The 24,074-nt window shown below is 44.1% G+C and overlaps 1 protein-coding gene across 13 annotated transcripts in view; it reads right to left on the bottom strand.

The window, feature by feature from the left end:
• Positions 1 to 24,074, bottom strand: part of ARHGAP26 (Rho GTPase activating protein 26) — a 543,304-nt gene that overhangs the window by 113,989 nt on the left and 405,241 nt on the right. For 12 of the 13 annotated variants that reach the window (XR_009539612.1, XR_009539613.1, XM_060143876.1 and 9 more), the window contains exon 20: positions 17,612 to 17,765. Coding sequence is in view for 11 of the 13 variants with exons in the window: in XM_060143876.1 (XP_059999859.1) it covers positions 17,612 to 17,765 (154 nt within the window). In the remaining 2 variants the exon portion in view is untranslated. Of the gene's footprint in view, positions 1 to 1,114; positions 1,235 to 17,611; positions 17,766 to 24,074 lie in introns of those variants that run through there. The other variant, XM_060143886.1, reaches the window with a different exon arrangement.

Here is a 24,074-nt window from a genome sequence, read left to right as displayed (position 1 = left end):
AGACTGTTCAAACTGTTCTCTTCTCCCAGAGCTAGAGTTTTAAGGAAGTCAGTCCAGCTGGTGGCAATCATCTTACAATCAAAAGGAAAGTGCTTACCTAAGAGAAGAGTCAACATAGAGGAAAACTGAGCTGAGAGATGGCAAGAGCTGAGTCCCAATGGCAAGATGGCAAGACCTGAGTGCCTGGATCCATGCATTCCTGAAGCAGATTTTCCTGTGCTTATCAATTATGTAGGTGAACCAGTAAGCTGCATTTCAGCCTAAGGTAGCTGGGCTGAGTTTTCTGTTACTTGTATCAAGAATCCTGATTGGTAAATTTTCTCAAGCTGACACACATGGTCTTGAATATAATGACTGCCTATTCACTGAAAAGCTGTCCTACTAGGGAAGTTTATACTAGTGCTCAATTTCCAGAAACATGTGAGGAGGACAGGAATAGTCAGCTCTTAGGAGAGCTCAGAAAGGCACTGGATGGCGAGAAATGCAAACACTCCAAAAGCAAAGGCTGGACAGTAACTTCTACAGTGCATGGTGCTTTGTGACAATGTGTCAGCTAGAGTTGAACAGCGGGGATGCAGTTTCCGTCATTCACTTATAATTTGAGAAAGAGAATGGATGTTACTGATCCGAATGAAAATAAATACCAGGCTCACTTTAGTAGGTTTAGCACAGTAACTGAAGGCTAAACATAGCAACTCTGTCTAAGGAGTAAAAATAAGCAGGAATTTTCTGTAAGGCTATGTGATCCCTATTTATATTCTCTCCTTATTAAGCCCACTAAGACTCTGGCCTGCCCCAATTCTCTCCGAGCTGCTTTCCCCATTCTGAGCTCAGAGCTACTCGCTTTGAGCTATCTCCTAACTCCAAGGTAAGCAGCTCTTGCTGAAAGCGAAAGGTGTCAGGATTTGTCTGATGTGTTTGGTGCTGGACTATAACACAGACAAGAAGAATACAGCTTATTTTCAGACCTGTTTTGTTCAGTTTTTACAACAGAAAACTCAAAGCAAAAAAGCAGCAGCGGAATGTTGTAGGGTCTTGTGTGACATTTAGAAATGAAAACAGGCCTTTTGTGGAAAAAAATTTGGCCTAAAAAAATAAAGAAGAGTTCCAGATGGTGAGGTCTATTTGACTGTGAAGCAAAAGTGGGATGAAAGTAGGGAACATCTCAGGCAAGTCAATTACACAAGATAAATCGATAGAAGATGTTCCACTGGGATCCAGCTACCATAGAGTTCTGGAATGGGAAGACAACATTACTAGGCTTTCCCAGCTGTAGCACCTAAAGAAGTAAAGAACCATATTGACATAAGAAACAAAACAACAGTAATATTATAGATGAAAAGCGTATGTTCAGACAGAGTCAATTACGAGCAGCTCCCCACATATGCCTGGTATGTTCCTGCCTCTGAGCCTTTCCCTACTGTCCCCCTTGCCCAGAGCACCCCTGGTCCCTTCTGCCTAAATCCAACCCATCTTTCAAGACCCAGGTTCAAGTGCCAATCTGATCACAAAGGCTTCCTTGATCGTCCTAGCTCAAAGTCATCTCTCCTGTTGGGGAATTCCAGCGGCACCTCATCCTGCAGCATCTAGACCATTTGAGTCTTGTTTTACAGTAACTGTATATTTTATATATCAATAATATATATGATTATATAGAATGACTATATATTTTATTTTTTCTTTTAACATCTTTGAAGTCACCATGCTGTCCTTTATATCCCTAGGATTTAATTTATAAGTGGAAGTTTGTACCTTTTGACCCCCTTCACCCATTATATATATATATTTATATATGTATATAAAATAAATTAATATATATTTATATATGTTATCTATTGCTGGGATCTCTCACTTTAAGGGCACTATCCCCATCTAGCTCATCTTTAACATTATGTGTTTACATATTGAGGACATTCAGTAAATACCATTGAATGGCTGAGGAATACTTTGGTTGCAGAAGACTGAAACACCGTGAACTAGAGGAAGGAAAAAGGGGCACAGGAAGCCACCTCTCTATCTTTTGTTTCTCTATGCACATTGGAATGACAGCAACTGGACTCTCTCCTTGTGGGGGAACATGGCTTCTCACCATTCTAGGGGGTAAAATAGATTCTTAACCCAGTTCCAGTTAAAATAATCCCCATGAAAATATTAGGGTTGGCCTGGCTCGGTCATGTACCCCTACCCCCCATTTCCCCATACTATTACCAGAATTGTGGTGCAAAATCTCTATCAGTGAGGAACGAGGTTTCCCACCAAGTAACTCTACAAAGAAATCAAATTTAATTATTTAAGCACCCATGTTTTTATTATAACCAGTGGACGTCTTTCTAAGATACAGCACACGTATTTTCTACTTTCAAAACCAGAATATATCAAGCGGAGTTTACTTTATTGAGGAATCAGGATTATAAATGTCAACTACTGTCTTGTGCTGTCATATAGTTGTGACCCAAGGGACTGCTGGGTATGAAGGGTGACCTGCTCTTTATCCAGACCTCTGTATTATTACCATCTTTACATATTTTTTTCTCCTAAGTTCTCTGTACCTTGCCTCATCAGTAATTATTAATTTTTGTTCTGTGAATGAAGAGAGTGAAGTGTTATATTCCAAAATACTGGAGAATGGGACATCTTGGAGTCAAGTTTGTTGCAACTGTGTGCAAAATAAGGTATATATGTTGGGCAGGGCAACCTTAGAACCTGCTCTCCCCTCTGTTCCTGCTGAAAAGTTCTGTCACCCAGGCCCTGTGGCCACAGATGACTGAACTGCAGAAGCAGCTAGCTGCCTCGGGGTCTCCGCTGCAGAGGCTGGCCACCAGCCAAGGACAGGGCCCGGCACAAAGCTGGACTCAGTCAGCCGGTCTCACTCTCAGGAAATCGGGCTGGGAATCAGAGAACTAGGTAGAAGCAGAAGATGAAATTCTGTGAAGAGGGAAGCTATGGGGTACCACCGGAGCCACGGAAATCCAAAGCTGTGGACGCAGAGGCCACGAGGGGGAAAAAGATGCACACACAGAATAAGCCGGGTGTGAGCATCAAGCAGGAGCAGCTGGACGCCACAAGGGCCAACACACCTGGTAGCTGAAGGGTGGTGATGTGGAGCAAAAACAGCCACCCGACTTCGTTTTGGTCCCGGCCTTCCTCCAAGTCGCTCTACCTCCCTGTAGCCCCAGCTCTTTCCAGCCTTGCCTGGGTTCCTGACCTGTGTTTCTGCCCACCATACTGCCTTAGTCCCCTCAAGTGACCCGAGGGTAGCCAACCAGGCTAGAAACCAGGTGAAGGTGTGGGCTCTTCCAGCTATTCAGAGTGCTCTGGTGCTCGCTGTCAGGTGTGCGCTGGGACTGGTCTAGAGGGGGAGGGGCTGTGATACTCTGTAACTCAGATATGCTGGATCCCTTCTCACCCCGTGCCCACCAGGAAGCAAGATGCAGCACCTCAGTACAACCACCCAAAGACACTTCATGTCCTCAACTATTGTTAAAATGACAACTGTGACATTCATCAGGGCAGGTAACTTTTACTGAGCACTTATAACGTGCTAAAAGCCACACTTAGTGCTTTATGTGAACTATTTCATTTAATTCTCAGAACAACCGTATGAGGTAGACACTATTATTACTCCTATCAAACAGACGAGGCTTACAGACGTCAAGTAACTTCTTCATGGCAACACAGCTCATAGGCAGTAAAGTCAGGACATGAACTCAAGCCTGTCCCAGAGCCTACGCTCTTAGCACTGTGACAGCCTGAATAATGAAAACCTGACTTGTACCGAGGACTTCGTGAGATGACACGGAAGAGGGGTCACATCACACACCACTTATGAGAAACTCGTAACATTTCCTTTGAGATAGTTCTGTTCCCCCAAAGCTGCCCACCCAACTGACAACGCCCTCATCTCTCTTCCCTCGTCTCTCCCCAGTCTCCAAAACTCTCAACCTGGACGCCCCACTCAACAAAGCCAAAGCCTGCCCTGAGGAGTCCTGACCCCACTTCCAGATTTGCAAAGACGCACACTCCAGTCGCTCAGCTACCCTATGGAGCAACGGGAGCCCCGCGGTGAAGCACGGGAATGCAATCGGGAAAGGATCACATTCTCTCCATAGAAAAGGGAATGTCCTTAGAGGTGGTGAAACACAGAGCAACTCATCTGAGCAGAGACAACATCTTCTTTCTCTTCTTTACTATAAATCCTTTTTTTTTTTTAAAGATTTATTATTTCTTTATTTTTGGCTGCGTCGGGTCTTAGCTGCGGCACACGGATCTTCGTTGAGGCATGTGGGCTCCTCGTTGCGGTGCATGGACTTCTCTTTAGTTGTGGTGTGCGGTTTTTCTCTTCTCTAGTTGTGGCACGCAGGCTCCAGGGCATGTGGGCTCTCTAGTTGAGGCGCACGAGCTCAGTAGTTGTGGCATGCGGGCTTAGTTGCCCCGTGGCATGTGGGATCTTAGTTCCCCGACCAGTGATCGAACTGGCGTCCCCTGTATTGCATGGCGGATTCTTTACCACTGGACCACCAGGGAAGTCCCCTTTACTACAAATTCTTGTATTTCTCGATGAACCTGGAGAAAAGCTAAGCCTGAGGCCGCGGCAGGACACATCCAGGGTTCTGCTGGAAATCGCACTGTTCTCCTGTTTTGGGGGTCCCGCATGCTGATTACATATTCATATTCTAGAGGAGGGTCTTGGGTTTCTGCTGAACATTTTGAACACAGAGACCCAATTCTTCCCGAGCAGTGCCAAGTTCAGTGGGTTACACGGTGAGCCTGCTTGTACTAGGTGCACCAAAAGTGAGGAATGAGGAGGGAAGCCGGCTCGGACTGCGTTTTGCCAGGAGCATTCAGGTCACTGCTGACAGAGCTCTCTATGGCCCAATTCAGAGCAAGCTGTATTCAAAGTATCAACTCAGCTCAGGTTCTATTAAGCCTCCCTTTGTATCACCACTGGAATTGGTTACTGAACCACACCTTGAAAAGGATAAACTCCAGTAGTTGACATTTGTGGAAGTGGAAGAAAGGCCTGGAAAAATCAGCTGACTTTGCAAAGAAAAATACTGCAAGAAGAGTTTCTTTCTTTGCAGTGATGAATCAGGGTGCTTGCTTGTGGACATATCACCTAATAGGCTCACGCTGAAATTAAAGGCAGAATTAATAACTGGCTTGTGAGGCAGAGGGAATTTAACGTAGAATTTCCTTTTAGACAAAGAACCAGAAAAAAGAGCCCTCGCCCTCCATAGAGATTTAGGTGTTGCATGAAACTTTACTAGCAAAACTTCTCTTGACCCACAGCAAGGCATAGTCTCTTTTTACTTATTTTTCCTGGCTACTCTGATACAGAGTTTAAAGAACTACTAATTCTCAAGAACTTTCCTGTTCCATATAAGGTCAGAAAACAATCCTTCGAAGTATGAATTAAATTTCAATTTAACAGTATATTTGGTGTAGGGCTTTACACAAGAAATCGTGACAGGTTTTTGCAACAAGTATTAGTAAACTGCTAGTTTTGGGGGAAGAAGAAAAGTGCAATTGTCCTAATGAGAAATCCTCTTGTTAGGTGTGGAAAAAATTTTTAAAGTGTAACATATTCAAACGATCAAATTCCAACTTTTCATTCCTTTCAATATTTTTTTCTCTCTACATCATTCTTATGCTCCAAATTTAAAATTCTGAGGCATCTATAATGTTAGATCCATAGTGGAAAAAAACAAAACAAAACAATTGGGAATGGTACCATTTTCTTTCATAAGCCCAGTGCTTGAAAACAGGCAGAGTCTGAGAGGTAGAAAGTCTCCCAGGTAACAGAATAAAAAGGTTGGGTCATAAAACCAGAACTCCTCCCCCGCTCTCAGTAAACTGGACCAAGGCAGACAAGGAAGTTACAAACTTAAAGCAGATCTAGAAGAGATTATTGGAAACCCTGCCTATACAACGTAAATTGCAAAGGCACTTCATTCAACCATAAATATTTTTGAATGAATGACCAGACCACTCACTTATGACTTAAAATCTGTCTCTCATTGGCAGCAATGTTCCCCTCATGTCCGTAGATCTGATTTCCCCCATGTGGACTGTCAGAGATTTGAGGGGAGAGTGCTGTTCAGTCTCTTTCCTAGTGCCTGGAACGGTGCCTTAAACAGAAGGTATTTATGATGTGTTTGCTGGCTGCCTGGGAAGGGACTGTCCATCAGATCTGGCTGATTCTGGAGGCTGATGTTGGTGGGGTCTCCAGGCGCAGGTAGGCTACACTGGCAAATATTCAACTGGTGGCGCCGTACTCCAAGAGGACACATAAAGCAGAGCGAAGTCTCTGTCCCTGAGATTTAAGAAAGGGTAGAAGCTCGAGCAAAAGCAGTCAGTGGGGTTCCTTCGCTAATAATTATTTAAATTGCAGCCTTCACCTGGGACAGTGCTGGGTCTAACTGCTGTCTGCGATGATCACCTTGGCTCTGTCGGTCACTAACACGTGGACCTTGTCTCTCCTGGATTAGTGTGTCCGGGAGTCCCATGATTCCACTTCTTAATTCTTGATCTTCTGCCAGTTTATTTTCACTGTGACAATTGCGCATCGTAAGTACCCCCACAGGATGACTCAGGGCATATTTCCTCTAATTCCACTTTCACACAAAGGGTCAAGAGAAGAATGGGAAAGAGGATGTGTGTGTGTGAGGGGGTGGGGGCTGTTTCTCCCCCAGAGGAAGCAGGGAGTTACATGGCGCTCCTACTACCACGTCTGTGTTGTAAGGTAAGGTGTATGGAAGCTAGGGGAGGTGAGGGTGTAGGCTTCCTCCAAGACAGAGTTGAAGCCAACACACTTATTTGAAGATCAGAAATCTCTGCTGTGCTCCAGCTTTGGATTTCCCAGCTTGCAAGCAGTATTCTTCAAGTCTAAATGCTGAAGTTAGTGGTCTCCCACTCAGTGAGGTCTGACTTGATACGCCGACAGCCTTGGCAATTTCCTTCTCCCATTCCATCCTGGGTGCCGCTATCCTTAAATTCTAATCTGCCCATTTTACCTGCTTAAATCGTCTAAGGTTCTGAGTACAGTGGTGAACAAGACAGACAGAACAGGGCTTTCTAACTTGCTCAAAACCCGAGATGATTGCTCTCCTACGTCACTGCTTTAGTCACCAAAAGACTAAACAAAACACCTATTTTTAGTGTGTCCGATCCCAAACAGTATCGCTTCCTCTACTCTTACAATAGAAGCTTAAAAGAATGATAAAATTACTAAATTGTTCCTTTTTCATTAGCAGGAAGCATGTGATCTTACTATCCAGAAGGTGGGGAATGGATAGTGACGAACACAGGTGATTTAGGCCATGTGTCTGAGGTTACCAGAGCAACTGCTAATTATTATGGAGTAACTCTAGCGCAGCTCCATAAAGGTCAGGAGTTAAGGTTTTTCCATTATATATTCTGCTTTAAAATAGGGCTTTTAAAGGAAATTGGGTAGATGGCAGATGGAGAATGACAGATGAAGATCAGGTGAAAGAACTATATAGAGCTCAAGAAAATTGAACTACTTAAATTTCACAATGTTGGTTGAGAGGATGGGAGAGGAGCTCATGAGTAGCTAGCTGACTTTCTTGTTTCCTAAGTTAGGGCTTCCTAATTTAATAAGAAATCTGAAATCAGTCCAGACGTAGAGGTCTAACTGGATCCACTCTACTTAGCTCCCTGAGACAAATTTCCTCTGCTGTCCTACAAGAGTTACCATTTGCTAAACTGACCTGGAGTCCTGGACAGACCAGCTTGGAGCGGAGGAGTCACCTGGCCATTGAATGAATGATTCAAATAGCACTAACTTCATTTAAAACATACCAAAAGCATCACCCTTCTGTAGGACCCTTATTCTTCAATCAAATAGCAGGCATCTCACTCAGATCATTAGTTACCGAGGATACAACAAATGTTAAAGGTTAAAAAAGAGAATTGTTTCTCACAAAAATGTACTCCACAAATTTAAGAGAATAAATCAAAGAATGTCAATTTCAAAAAAAAAATGAGTAAATCTATTTTATTTTTTTTCTTTTCTTTTTTTTTTTGCGGTACGCGGGCCTCTCACTGCTGTGGCCTCTCCCGTTGAGGAGCACAGGCTCCGGATGCGCAGGCTCAGCGGTCATGGCTCACGGGCCCAGCCGCTCCGCGGCACGTGGGATCTTCCCGGACCGGGGCACGAACCCGCGTCCCCTGCGTCGGAAGGCGAACTCTCAACCACTGCGCCACCAGGGAGGCCCCGAGATTGCTATTCTTTTGAAGGATCTCTGCCATAATAATACCATCCATTATGAGAAGTACATTTTCCCCCTCAAAAGTAGAGTATTTTAGAACAGCATTTCCTAAACAGTGGGATCCTGTTTTAAGAGGCTGAAGAGAAGCACTGTAAAACCATCTTCTGTAGTCAAATACATTTAGGAAATGCAGCATAAGACATGCCCCTTGGGAGATTCGCAACGGACATATTAAAGGCACAGAAGTCCTCTTGTCAAGAATCGGTTGAACTTTGTCCAACTCCATTCTTTCCACCTGTCTCCCATTCCTGCCTCAGTTTGGGGAATGCTGACTCAGAAGTCTCACATCTTTTGTACATGCTGATGCTGACCCACCACTTTCAGTATCACATACCCTGAGATCTCTTCTTCCGTCAATGCAAGGGTCTTGACTTTCTCGTGTTACACACATAGTATGTGCTCAATAAAAATACCTATTGGCTTGATTAGTTGATGTACTCGCCCTCTCTTGATTTACGACCAAAAGGCAAGCATTTGCAGAGCAGCTGGCTGGCTTCCTTGGTGAGCTGTAAAGTATAGCACTGGTGAGCTAACTGGGTTCCCCTGAGGGCCAAGGGCAGGGTGCTCTTAAGCTCCACTACTGTTATCACCGCAGGGACAAAGTGCCAGCGATGACACACGCTTGGCCCTGAGCGCTTTACATTGAGGTATATCCAGATGTTTTCCTGGTGGAAGTCTATCAGCCGAACGCATTATGACCACGGTTCTCAGACTTGAGCATGTGTCAGAATGACCTGCAGGGCTTGTTAGAACACAGATTGCTGGGCTCCTCCTCCAGAGTGGTTGACCCAATAAGTCTGGGTGGGGCCTGAGAACATGCATTTCTAATGAGCTCCCAGGTGACACCAATGATGCTGGTCACAGGGCCACACTCTGGCAAACACCGTGCTGAGCTAAGACTCTGCCCTGGAAGAGCAGCATGCAGAGACCAAAGCAGACTACAGTACATGGTTTTCTATATTCTTAATGCAGAGAAGGCATTAAAAATAAGACCCCAAGGCTGTTTCCAACTAGAAATGTGTTCCTAGCTAAGGACGCATCTGCTTTCCAGACTGACTAAGAAGGTTTAAAAAGCAGTACTTGAACTCAAATATGATTTTAATTTACCCAATTTAGGATCTGGATCAACCAATAAGATTCCTCCAAATTATATACACAGGGAGGGAGACAGACAATCTCAGATCTAACCCAAAGCGAGAAAAACAGCCTTTCAGAGTTCCTTCCAAGTCCACTTACAGGCATAATAGTGCTGAAAGCCATGCAAAATCGTAAGCCTATTTCCTTCCCTAAAGACACTACCAAAAACTGGAGATTTAAAAATGCCTGACACCTACTTACACATATAAAATGCAGCTAAATCCAGAATGAAATTCGTTCGTTCATATGTTTAATTAAACCCCAAGGCTTCAGCATCTACTCCATGTCATGGGACATGGGGGAACTGTTTAAGATTATTTGGTAAGATTAGTGTACAGAAGAAAATGCAGACCCTTTATATGATTTTAGCTCATAAAGGGGGGAAGAAAACAATCTGTGTGAAGGAAAACATCATTCCATTTGTGACTTCCACCCTGCTGGAAAACGGGGATGCTGGCTGAGCACTGGAATGATGGCCAGTCCCCGCCTCCTCCCATACCCCCTCTGCTGACACGCTGGAGAGATCCAAGCCCACGGACAGCCCTGGTGCTCGGGAAAGAAATCCTGCTGGGTCATGAAGTGTGAGGCCTGCCTCGATCGATTTTTCTATGAAAAAAAGAAGAACCGCTAATAACCAAACACATTTATCCAATAAAAATCGGATGGGTCACCAGGCAGGAATCTCCACCCTCAACCAAGGGAAGCCAGCTGGGCTCCTGACTGGCCCGGAAGATCTTGGCTGGGGAATGGGAAAAGCTGACGGGAGGCCTCTCAGGAAACAAGAATGTGGGTCATGTCAGCGACGAATCTCTGCAAATGTCAAGGGAAGCTGGCCTGGTACTTGGAAGAGCTGTGGCTATGGTGGCCCCAGGAGGCTGAGACGTAAGAGGGAAGGTTCTGGGCTTGTCCAAGAGACAACCACGACCAAGCAGGCTGGAACCACCGTGGGGGTGGCGAGGAGTAATAAGAAAAGGCACATGACTCCCTGTGAAAATCATTACGCTTTCGAGCTATTTTTCAAGGTGGGGAATGCCACCAAATTTTCAGGCAAAACTGTCTCGAGAGACCTTTTCTGCTTGGAGGTAGGTGAGAAATGGTATCCTCAATCTAACAGGAAAGATCCTCTTCCCACAGCAAACTGACTCAACCACAGAGGAAAACTTCCTCTTTCAAATCCCTGCATCCCAAAGAATGACAAAACAAAGATCACTGGAGCAAAATCATAGCTGCCTGTTTGGGTGTAACTCTTTTGGCATAAAATAGCACTTAGATGGTAAAATTACTTAAAAAAAGATGCCATGAGTTATCAGTTGTCTAATACCTTTTATTCCTTTAGTGACTCATTTGGTCCCAATAAATAACAGCTAGGCATGCAGCTTATCAGGTACCCCATGGGATGTGGAGGTTCCCACATGTCTCAGGAACAGGTTTGCCTACCCCAGCTGGTCTAGGTTTAAGGCGGGGCAGAACCTGACTCTACAGTAGAAGTCCCCTTCTTTTCACTGATACTCAAAGGCTGACCTGACAGAGAGCTCCAGGCTACCAAGATAGTAAGCCTGTGCGGAGAGATGAGCAGAACAGCCTGGGACATCTCTCTGCACCCGAAAAATACACACCAGGGTTGACAGAATAGAGAGAGAGAACGGATGGTGTGGAAGAGGGCCTCTGAGTCATTACCGGTAACTGCCATTCACAGTGCTGTACATGTAAATGATATGACAAAAGGTGATCTCACTTAACTGTCACAACACATTTTTGTGGAGGGTATGATGACCCCATTTTACAGATGAAGAAACTGAGGCAGAAGTCCTAAAGTAACTTGCCTCCTTCCCCTCCAAATCTGTACCTCCTTTACTCTATGTTGGTTTTCTCCACAGAACTTCTCAACATTTGATATTTGAGATACTGATGTTACCTTACTAGAATATAAAATCAATGAACGCAGAAACTCTAATCTTTCTATCACTCTATCTTCAGCACTCAGAATAACACCTGGCCCACAGTCAGTGTTCAACAATATTTGTTGAGTGAATTTTGACTGAATAAGCAAAACAGAAGTAAAGTTTTAGAGATCTCTCTCCAGGCAAGCTTTCCCCAGGTTTCAGATGAGAGCCGCTGAATCAAATGCAGCGGGAGCCAGCAGTGCTTCAGAGAAACAACTCTGCCTGGAAGCAGGCCTTGTTTATCCTCTGAATTCCAGGCACTGTTCTCTTGCCGCCTCTCACTGGCCACTAAAACCAGAGAGGACGGTTGACTCTGGCAGAATTTGAAGGCGTCTGGCATGCACACATCTTTTAGGTAACCAGAAATAACTTGGAAACGCATGTGTGTGTGTGTTAAGCGGAAAGGATGAGAAAAAATTAGTTTTATTGATGGGGCTACTGGGCAGTGAGTTATTTTTTAGGGGTGGGGACCACTTAGGCAGAGAGAACTCCAAGGCTGGGTTCCTCCATTGCTGGAATCATCCTCTGCTCTCCTGGCCTTCTTTCAATCCTAACCAGCCCCTCCATCCCTACCCCAGCGGTCTGAAAAAAGCCTTCCCCTGGTCGGTTTTAATTTGGGGGAATTACTGCAGTATCTCAAGTCCCTAGGGGGATGTCCCCTGACTTCTTTCTCAGCATTTGTTTACTTCCTCCTTAAAAATCACTGTCTCCCAGAAAAGCGATGGCACGAGGCCATCTCTGTTGGTCACTGGGAGAGGAGAGAGAAACTTATTTCCGCAGTCCCTTGTAAGCACCCAGTGAATGACCTCCGTTCTTAGAGACAGGTCAGCCCCACTCCTTCCAGCACCGGCAGCGGGCATTGGGCATGTTCAGGGGCATGTTCAGGGCCAAGGAAGAGCACCAGCCAGTCGATGTTGGTGCCAGGATTAAAACCTAGGGCTTCCTGCTTTCCATGCCTCAGCCATCAGCTATGGGTTTTGTTTTGTTTCTGAACTTCTTAGAATCTCATTTATGAGTCATTTTCTTTCAAAGAAGATTCTGAAAATGGAAAGGCTAATCTCCACGTGCCACTATGTTACAGTGAGAATCTTCCATACCTGACCCAGGCAGCCCAGTGCCATCCCAAGGAAGTTGCCCATGACTCTGACTTGTGTTAGTTAACTATTGCTGAAAAAACTGGCCTAAATTCAGGGGCTTAAAACAACCACAATGTATTCTTTTTCATGAATCTGTGGGGGTAATTGGGCAGCTTTTCTGTTGGTCTTTCCTGGACTCACTCATGTGGCTGCATTAGCTGACCGGTGGCCTGGGCACTGGGCTTGGCTGGGACAGCGGGCTTCCTCTCTCTAACAGTCCTTCATCCTCAAGGAGGCTAGGCTGTACTTTTTACACGGTGGCTGGGTTCCAAGAGGAGATGGGAGGCTGCAAGGCCTTGTGGCCTGGGCTTGGAAGTCATATAATGATCAAATCAAGTCAGAGGGTAAAGGCCGGCCTAGATTCAAGGACTCCACCTCTTAATGGGAGGGGCTGCAAAGATTCTTTGGCCGTATTTAATTTATCACAGGCCTTGGAGACAGAAAAGAGAGAAGATAGTGACTAAAGAGTATCATCTGTTACCAAGCAACGTATGAATTTAGTGTGGCCAAATCTTATAACTTTTCAGAAGAAGCTGGAAATCTAGATTAAAAAAAAATTTACTAATAGACTACTTTTTAGAGCAGTGTTAGGTTTACAGAAAAATGGCTCAAAGTAACTTAGAGTTTTCATATAACTCTCCCCTTTCCCTAAGTTTCCCCTATTATTAACACCTTTCATTAGTGTGGTACGTTTATTGCCACTGATGAACCAATACTGATACATTATTATTATTGCTATTATTACTAACTAAAGTCCACAGTTTACATTAGGATTCACTCTTTCTTTTCTATGGGTTTTATGGGTTTTGACAAATGCATAATGTCTTGCATTATGCATTTAGTAATATCTACTATTAGGATATCATACAGAAGAGTATCACTGTCCTAAAAATGCCCTGTGTCCTTCCTGCCCACTAATCTTTTTACTGATTCTATAGTTTTGCCTTTTCCAGAATGTCATATAGTTGGTATCATACCATACTGCAGTCTTTTCAGAGTGGCTTTTTTCTCTTAGCAGTATGCGTTTATGGTTCATCCATGTCTTTTCATGACTTGATAGCTCATTTTCTTATATCACCAAATAATATTCCATTGTCTGGACGTGCCACAGTTTGGTTATCCATTCACCTGCTGAAGAACAACTTGGTTGCTTCCAAGTTTGGGCAATTATGAATAGGCAGGATTTTGTGGGCCTAAGCTTTCAACTCATTTGGGTAAACACCTAAGAGTGTGATCGCTTGATCGTTTTTTTTTTTTTTTGAGGTACGCGGGCCTCTAACTGTTGTGGCCTCTCCGGTTGCGGAGCACAGGTTCCGGACGCGCAGGCTCAGCGGCCATGGCTCACAGGCCCAGCCGCTCCGTGGCATGTGGGATACTCCCGGACCGGGGCACGAACCCGTGTCCCCTGCAACGGCAGGCGGACTCCCAACCATTGCGCCACCAGGGAAGCCCCTTTGCTCAGCTTTTAACTGGGTGGTTTGTTTACTTACTGTTGAATTTTAAGAGCTCTTTATATCTTTAGTATATTGGTCCTTTGTCAGATATGTGTTTTGCAAATACTTTTTCCTAGTCTGTGGCTTGGCTTTTCATTCTCTTAATAATGTCGTTCCCAGAGTAGAAGCTTTTAGCCTAAATGAAGTCCAAATTACCAATTTTTTCTTTCATGGATTATGCTTTTGGTGTTTCTTTAAACAGTCATTGCCAAACCCAAAGACACCTAGATTTTCTCCTATGTTGTCTTCTAGAAATTTTATAGTTTTGCATTTTACATTTAGGTCTATGGTCCATTTTGAGTTAATTTTTGTGAATGCTGTAAGGTCTGTGTCTAAATTCATTATTGTGTGTGTGTGTGTGTGTCTAGTGGTTCCAGCATGAAATCTGGATTTTTGTGTGTGAAGTAACCTGATCTTAACGGTTTGTTCAATCTTTTTTTTTTTTTGGTGGTCGTGGTGGGGGAAGAACTAAGTTCCCCCTCCCCCAACACACACATCTGTAGACTGTTTTTCTCCATCCTGGATTATCTCTGCCTCTCTCATCCCCTTACCTGAAATGCTCTTCATCCACCCATATCATCTTACCTAGTGCCCACCTCACATTTCATCTACACCACTTTTCCCGACACTGACTGGTTTGTGTACCTAACAGATACCCAGTTAAGAGTTGTTGAACTCTAAATGCACTTCTGAGCTCTAAGCCCTATTTAGCACTGCCATTTACCACCATTTTTCCTCCTCAGCCAGAGTGTAAACTCCCGGGGAGGCCAGGAATCCTCTTTTTCTCCTTTACCCCAGGTAGCTCAGCAGAGGTCTGAGCATAAACCAGGTCAGCACTAGTTGCTGACCATTTTAGATGAGCTAAACTTTGATCTCAGCTCACCAAGTGTCCTTTGATCTTTAGGAGAGACAGCAACCTCAAGAGGTCCAGCTGAGGACCTGCCAAAGATAGGATCCCTGCAGCCTTGCCCTGGCAGGCCTGAAATGGTGGCATCTCTGATTCTGATGCCTGATTTAGCATTATGTCCACACAAACAAGAGGACCTTCATCTCCTTGGAGAATTAGAAAAGATTTACAAAGGAGACAGCAAAATGTGGCCTCCAGAGTACCAAGGGACGCTGAGTCACAAACAAGTTTCTTTCATTATGATTGTTATGTGGTCAGAAGGATCATTCCAGTCGTTATGAAAACAATGAAAAACAAATGAATGAAATAAAAAGAACAGACAGTTTTCTGGTGACTGGTTTCCCCACGCTGTGCCTAATTTACAGTCAAGGTAATGGTAATCCCCCACCCCTCGACCTGGTCTTGTGTTTTCATCTGCGTCATTAAGTGTCCCCATTCAAGGAGCTCTGTGCACCTCCAAGTGAACAATGACGGAAGGAATGAAAGGGTCTAGGACCGAGGCTGAGACCCAAGTGGTCTCGGCTGGTTGCAACTGAGTCCCAGCACCATGGCAGAGGGTGCCTCAGAATTCACTGACTCAGGGAAGTACCGTGGCTTCCGCTTGCTGGGATGACCTCTCATCCATCTGTCGGTGGTCCAATCCCAGGCCAGCCCAATCCCAGGCAGAATAAATCTGGCAGGCACAAACTGGGCAACAACATCTCCTGGCCCTGGGTTTCAGAAATGGGTGGAGAACCAGCTGCAGAGTGTTTAGGGCTGCTGGCATGGCCCTCATCAGGTCCGTAGCAAACGCTGGTGTCAGCACTGCTTCCACCTCAAGAGCAGCCCTCCTGGAGCTCAAGACTTCCAGGTATCAGTTAGCTATTCACTGGGCTTGGAAGACAACAGTCTTGCGCAAAACACACCCACATTCCTACCTCCCATCCTCCACCAGAGGCAAACAAGTGGACTGTTCCTGGCCTCATCCTCCCTTCCTTGGGAAAGCCCCCCAAACATACACCAGGTAGGGATGCATCTGGTGGATGGCGTGAAGCAGGCAAAGTGACCCCCAGTGTTTTATGTAAAACAAATCACATCTAGATAACTGAAAAATAAAAAAATCCCAAGCCCCCTCCTCCATGACCTGTTTAAAAGACCAACCCCCCCATTTCCACATAGCTGCCAAAGTAGCCTCTTTGGACACACTGTACTCAATGGTGACTTGGGGGGCTCCCAGCCCCCAGCAGCTGAAACCAAAGATTAAAGACCACTAGTTGGTGCCGCCGGCTAAAATCAGGGAGTGTTAAGCAACCTGGGCTAGAAATTCAACCTTGCTCATTCTGAGCAACAAATAACTTCAGCAACTGCAAGGAAAACGGCTCCAGGAGTACCCTAGAGAGCCATCCATCAAGGAAGGGAGGCTCCACAGGCAAGTCTGGCCACGGAGAACCAGAAAGGACTCACTGCCCGCAAGCTGAACAAGTTAAATCATTTTGAGCATTTGAGGATAGTTCTTGGTAAAAAAAAAACCACATCATCTACCTGATAACAGGTAATTACATTTCTTGAATATCAAGGTAGGACGTAAAGCTGCCAACAATGAAAAAGAGACCTGATTTTCTCAATGTACAATTCCATCTTACACTGTTGCTGCATTTTCTAAGTGCCTCATATCCATTTTAGAGTCATTTTTCCTTCCAAACCTTAATATCCCTTAGTCCCTTCTAAGGCAAAAATTGTTAGACCCATTTTGCAGATCTGTAACTATGTTATTAGCAAGATAGAATGGCGGAGCGCGATCATGCAACCACAGCAGGGAGAGGGGCAGGAAAAGGTTCTGACATCCTGGGGCCTCACCAAGAGAAACAACTGTCCTGAAGGCAATTTGTGTCTGAACCTCAAACTATTTTCACCAGAGAAAGGCAAAGTCAACTCTGTTCTTCCTGAGTCTTATACAACTGTGGCTGGAGAGTCCAGCTGTTTTGTCATGGCCTCACATTCTTTATGCAAAGGGTCTAGTGGACAAGATTTATGGGGTGGTCCGAAGAAGCAGGCTAAGTAAGGTGGGATGTAACCACAAAAGAGAACTTTCTGGCCCAAGCAGAGTAGATCTAGTTTCCGTGGAGGGTTGGACAACCAGCCTCAAAACTGCCTGTCTCAGCTGTGGGTGCTCGACACCCAAGAATGAAGCAACAGAGGTTCTTCTCCTTTAGAGAATGTGATCACGGTCATGCTAAGGTTTGAGGAGTTGAAGACTCACAGAACACCTGGGAGCTATTTTCTCTGGAAGTGGACACAGAGATAGCACTGAACATACTCAACATAATCAGGGAGAAGGGAAACTGTGACAACACAAATGAGTGAAGCAGACTTAGCTACAAATCTACTGAGCTACTACAGTGCCCGGATGTTTGTAAAACTAAAAGAAATTGCTTTTCATGCCCAGCAGCCAGCACAGGCAATGAGCCGTCACCAAAGCCATCTCAGCAGGTAAATCAAACATCACCAAGGCCAAGAAGCGGTATGTTAAGAATAATGATTCCCCTTTGAGATGATGACGCTTAAAAAATCCAAAACAAACTTAGCCAAGCTTCCAAGTTGAGGGAGAAGGTTTAAATCAGGTTCATGGGACAATACTCAAAGTCAGATGGGGCCAGACAGCACATTCTGGGCAGAATGGCTGAGCAAGGGCTCCCTGTGGCCAGCAGCCCGACGTCATACTTACAGTGAGTTGGGCCGGGTGGGTTTGAGCACATCCAGGTCTGGGTCACTGGAGTTCATGTTGGGCTGTAAGCTGCTGCTAGAATTAAGGATGCTGTTTGCGTTTGATGAGACGACAGATTCCAAACTGGAGTCGATGAGGCTGTTTCTCTGTTCCTCTGGGGGAAGAAAAAGCCACAAACTCCGTATTAATATTATTCCACAGGGAGAGTCTGCTCCTACCTATACCAAAGTTTACAAATGAAGAGATTAGATGGAGTTCTCTGGTGCCAATGAAGCTACGAAAAGGACACAGGAAAGGATAAGAATTACAAGTGGGAAAGGAAGAGCCCAAGAGTAACAGGTGACTTGAAACTTTAGAGCAAAACTCCGTCCTCCGCTTGACAGGACACATCTCCCTTGACAGACGGGACACATCTCCCTTGACAGACAGGACACATCTCCCTTGACAGGACACATCTCTCCTTTCATATGACCAGCCTTTTCCTAAGAGTGGCCCCACCACCGCACCACGAATTGTGTCTTCTTTGGACTGGCAGATGGTCAGAACAGAGAGAGCCTTCAAAGCCCCCTTACAATCAATCATATCCTCTTGGTTTGGTGACATTCACCCTTTATTCTAGAACTCCTGCCCCCAGCATGGGCTTACTTGCCTAAGCCATGTCCTACCTTTGACCCTATAGTACCATGCCATAAAATATCTACTCTTTGCACATCCACTTCCTTATGGCTCTGCAGTCTAAACCCCTGACCACTCCCCAGATAGACTCTTCTGGGTTGCTTCTAGCTCCAAGTATTTGATGTTGAGCTTCCAGTTAATTCTTTGATCAATAGATCTGTAAGGACTACAGAGTAGTCTGCATATACAAAACTGAGTCCATGTTCCAAGCAGTCACATTAGTGCTTGGAGAATATTACCAAGTCAGAAGGGAGAAAACCTGAGTTCCCACCACTGACTGGCTGTATGGAGTCAGGGAATATTCCTTGACTCTCTGTTTCTTGGTTAATGCAGCTATAAAATAGGGAGCATGAGAAATGCCTTACACAGCTCGGGGAGCTGTCATGAGGATCAAGTGGGATCACATGCAAGAATGCGTTTTGTAAACTTCAGAACCTTGCTCAAAGCAAAGAACTTTCTGTTTCTTCACATCTTTAAAAACTTGGAACCATGCACTGAAGAAAACATTTTGGGGATGATTTAGCCAAATGGCAATGGGCACCACTGCTGCAGCAAAACATTAGAGACATACAATGTCATTCTTGTTCCACATTCCTTACAGATACACCATATTGGAATCAACCGATGTTTTGGGCAATCAGTTTACGTATCAAGAAATGTCACGTCTGGGTTAATCCTCACTGGACCTTTCTGAAATGAGCCAGAGGTATACCATATCCCTAAGAAGAAGACTAGGCTCGCTGATATGGTAGTTTAGAGGTCAACAAGTGAACTCAGCTCTCTTTAGGCAATAAAAGGGGTGAGGCCATGATAAAAAATACTCTTCCCTTGTACTACTCATGTATGTAAAAATATAATATGCTTATGAAATGATGTTAGAGTAATCTTCACATTAGGTACACACATACAGAAACACACAAACATACATGTATACACCAATACCACCTAGTATCTTGGCAAATTCTCAATGCCATGTTTGAAGCCCTACGGAACACTTAAAAACCCCGTGAGACTTATGGGAGATTCCTGAACTCTAATTAGGTTTTGAAAAAAGTAGATTATTGATTCCTGAGGTTTAGAACTATTCATATTTCAAAAGCTTGAGTTCCAAAGAGAAACAACAAAGAAAGAGAAATCAAAAGAGTTACATTGAGCCACGATGTAGAAGGACTAACAGGGCCTGCAAATGGGTACTTGCTACCAGGAAAAAAAACAACTCTAAAATTACATAATTAGAGGATCATTGAGGGAATGGACATGCCATTTATCAGTATGAATCAGTATAAGTAAAATTTTCCTTTGCACAAAATACTCATATCAAGACTCCTGAAAAAGTGTGAGGAGGCCAAGACTACCTTCATTCCAACGGGAGTAAAGATGACACATCTTTGGGGCTCAGTGGAGATGTATTCTGCTTCATATGGGAGGAGAGATGAAGAGTTTTATTAACTCTGGTTTGAGGCCAAGTTCGCAGGACATAATAATCTGAGTTCATAGGAAATAGAAGAGTATAACTAAAGCTCTTATTTCTCTGTGATCACATTTACTTGTCCATGAGAGGGTTATAATTCTATGAATTAAAAATAATGTCATACAAAAAGAATATCAGCTTTTCTAAAATATTATCAGGACTTTTTTTTTTTCTGCCTTACGATGCATTAGAAAAACAGAGTATCTGAAATGAAACCTTCTTCGATTTTCATTTTTTCAATAAATATTTATTGAGCTCCTCCTGGGTACCAAACCCTGACCCCAGACAGCAGACTCTGACACTAATTCGTTGGTATTTTAATCAGATGTATACTAGACTATTGATTAACTTGCACATATTCACTTGTTCATATGTTTACCTTTCTCAGTATAAGCAACCTAAGGTTGGGCATGTGACAGACAACACTTTGAAATCACAATTAAAAAAAAAATTATATAAAGATGCTTTGCTTTATAAAATATTTTATCAGAATCCTAATGTTCATAAAAAGATCTGATTCTAAAAAATGGACTTAGGTAAAAGTTTTAAGAACATATCTCCCGTTACAGTATTATAGACTGGGTCTCTCCACGAGCTAATGAGGAAGGCCGTAGCATGTGGAACATGATATTTGTTTTTTCTTGTTTACTTAAAAAAATTTTATGTTGGGGGGGCTTCCCCGGTGGCGCAGTGGTTGAGAGTCCACCTGCCGATGCGGGGGACACGGGTTCGTTTCCCGGTCTGGGAAGATCCCACATGCCGCGGAGCAGCTGGGCCCGTGAGCCATGGCCGCTGAGCCTGCGTGTCTGGAGCCTGTGCTCTGCAACCGGAGAGGCCACAACAGTGAGAGGCCCGTGTACCGAAAAAAAAAAAAAATTTATATTGGGGTATAGTTGATTTACAATGTTGTGTTAGTTTCAGGTGTACAGCAAAGTGAGTCAGTTATACATATACATATATCTATTCTTTTTCAGATTCTTTTCCCATGTAGGTTATTACAGAATATTAGGTAGAGTTCCCTGTGCTATACAGTGGGCCCCTGTCGATTATCTATTTTATGTATAGTAGTGTGTGTTAATCCCAAACTCCCGTAAACCCACAACAGAACGAGGATATGGGTGGATAATGAGGACTCGACTGTCCCTGGACTGGCAAAGTCAACAGAATAAAACAGATGGCTACACCCAAACTGAGCCTGAGGATTTCTAGTATTCATTTACTGGAGGACACAGAATTCTTTCTGCAAAAAATAAATTCTTTTTGAGATTATATTTTGACTTATAGTTAGATATCTAGGACCTGTCACATATGGTGTAACCTACAACAAAACAACAACAAAAACAAAAGATCAGGGAAAGGAGTTTTTTGTCCAAAGAGAAAATGCCAAAAAATTAATCATAATATTCCATAGTTTTGCAGACAAGATGGCCAAAGACGCAGACTCTTTACTGATATCCCTCCATGGGCCATATGATAAGGAAATCTGAAACCTGGCACTCTCTGACTACAAGATCACTACAGTTTTCTTTGACAGGAGACCTCACGTAATGAGACTGAGAGCTTCTAAGCGGACAGATGTCTAAGCTGAAATGCTGGCGATCCTTCCTGAGGGTGAGTAGGAAGGTGATTATTCCAGAGAAGGAGTGGGGAGTGAAATCAATAGCAAATCAAATGTTTAGTGGTTAAGGCAAACTATACTACGACAAATTCTATAGCATTTGCAATCCGTTAAGAAATAAAGAGAAAATGATTCAGCAGTGTCACTCAAAACAGGAGGACTTTTGTCAGGTGGGCAAATGAATACTTGCTCCTGACAGAAAAACAGAATGAGAACAGGCAGCCTAAAAGATTTTTTTTTTTTTAATTAACCAAATCATTCAAATACAGAGCTGGACTTCTCTGAGTCACTGATGATTCAAACCAGCTCTGGCATCCGCATCAGAAGGTGTAAGAAGGACCGATGGCAATTATATTGCTGAAGAAAAAAAAATTACAGGCTAGTGGGCTGAAAAAGGAAAACAACAACCAGCTATGAGTCAAACCGACAAGATCAAATGGCCAAAACAGAAAGAATGCCCCCAATGCAAGAGTCTTCTGGAACTGGCTGAAGGCAGTGAGAATGCTTGCTTTCCTCAGGCATGTTTGTCCACAAGAATCTCTCTTCATATTAGTCACAGAAAACAAGAGCTCAGAAACAAAGAAATGATAAAATAAAAGCCCAAACAATTGTAAACATGCATGGGTAACATGTTGGATGCTTTCATGAACATGTGTTCTCCAAGGAGTGACAAACTGGATGTGGACTTGGTCCTTAAAAACACACACTACCGAAGGGCAGGGCCACGTCTGCCCTCACAGACTACATCAAGCATCCATGACGATGACCGGTGAGTCAGTGTCAGCTCATACATTCCTGGTGCCCAGGCCGTGCACAGTAGAGATTAGAGCTCCACAACAGTCATGACATACATAATAAGCATAAATAAGGCAACACAAACGATCAGAACGTATTCTGTTAGCACACAGGAGGCAGTTTTGTGTGACTGAATTTTTCAGGTGCTTCGGGCAGGGACCACTAATGTCCTTGAAACCAAAGTACTAGTTACAGTGGGCAGAGTCTGTGTTTTTTTTGTACAAATCAGGAGCGGAAAAACATGAGTATGCAACCAAATCACTGCAACTAAAAAAAGCAACCGCAGAATAATTTTGGTGATATTGTACTTGTTCTGGGGGTTGCCATGGAAATCTGGGAGCTAAGCTCCTTCACTTTCCATATTTACCAAGTGATTCCCGCTCGCTCCGATGACAAGCGTGCCACATACAAGACGCAGGGTCTCTTGATCACAGAACTCAGAGGCGAGGCCAGGAACGCACATGCCAAATCCGCCTGGCTCGGCAGGCCTGAACACGTCTGGCCCACTGAATACTCAGAGCTGGAGGGTAAATAGGAAACACAGACCTTCGACGCCACTTTGAGGGAGGTTTCTCACCATGCACAGAAGTCTGTCATCATAGAGGCTGATATCTCAGCTTTCCATGAGGTCTCAGACGAGTCGTCAGAAAGAAGATCTTTAACAGCAGCTCCTGACGCCTCACAGAGCCCAAAGGAGGGAACTCACTCTCCACATGATCAAACAGGAAGAAAAGGGAATCGCAGGACAGATGGAGGTTCTGCAGAGACCCAGGGCGTTACACCAAAAATATTAAATGCAAAACGTTTTGCAAAAGCAAAACGCCCAGAGGCTTTCCCGGGCTATGGTGGAGCGAGAGGTGTACTTTCTCTTCCTTGTTAAAGTTTTGCAATGAAGCCTGTAATGTATCATCTTGACAAGACAATGATAATAGCATAGCAGCTTAATGAATTTTGCAATAAAAAATGAGTGCACAGCAATTTCTGAGTTTACCATCTCTGGGAAACACCCAAGTACACAGGAAGCTTGGAATCAGACTTTCTAAAGCAATTTTTCTCCTCTGTAGCTTTTGCTGCTGATAAGAGTGGTGTGCCAAGCCCCACTAAAATCTGAGCTGGTCTGCTTTCATGCTGACCCAGCCTCAGTCCCTACGATAAAAATAATCTGAAGAAGTAGTTTGGGCAGCATATTTGAGCATATGAAAATAGGCTGGGCAATGTTTTAAAAAATAATCTTAAAATGTAGTTGGGGCAATGATGGACTAAACAGGGAGGTGATGAGTGAAAAATGTGGTCAATGTTGTTTGGACCCTAGATGCAGGACATGATATCACAACTTCTGGCAGGCTGTCTTCAGCAAAACCACCACTGATTTTGGTCCCCTGTGGACTGACTGACATTCTCTCCCCATGGTGCCCATAATAACCCTCTGCATTGCAAAGGGAAAGAATGCCAATGAAAATGGAGTGCATGAGAGAATGGGGAAGTCATTGTGGCTGGCCCAGGACGGAAGTGATTCGCTGGGATGAGACATGGAGGTACAGTGGGGAGCCTCTCCCGAAACAGCATTTCAAAAACCACGGCGTAGGAACGCGCCTCTAATTAATGGCTGGACAGGGAACTGAATGGTCACAGTTAAGCAGACACTCTGCTACTCACAACATAGCCCTCTTTCTTCCCTGAGAACTTACTTTTCAGGAGGGACAGTCTCCCTTTAGTCTATGGTTCCCCGGTATCTGAGGAAGCCTACATACAGACTGCTTACACCACTGCTCATGAGAAAGAAGAAAATGATATATTTACTTATTTTTATGCCATGACTCATTGCAAAATGGGTTTGAGATAGTAAATGAAGTGTATGATTAGAGAGTTTTGTTTTTATCGCGTAAAAATTAGGCAATACATAA

Source organism: Lagenorhynchus albirostris, chromosome 3 (assembly GCF_949774975.1).
Source record: "Lagenorhynchus albirostris chromosome 3, mLagAlb1.1, whole genome shotgun sequence".
NCBI classification, from domain to species: domain Eukaryota; kingdom Metazoa; phylum Chordata; class Mammalia; order Artiodactyla; family Delphinidae; genus Lagenorhynchus; species Lagenorhynchus albirostris.
Note: the sequence above shows the minus strand (reverse complement) of the source record. Positions and strands in the feature narration are given on the sequence as shown.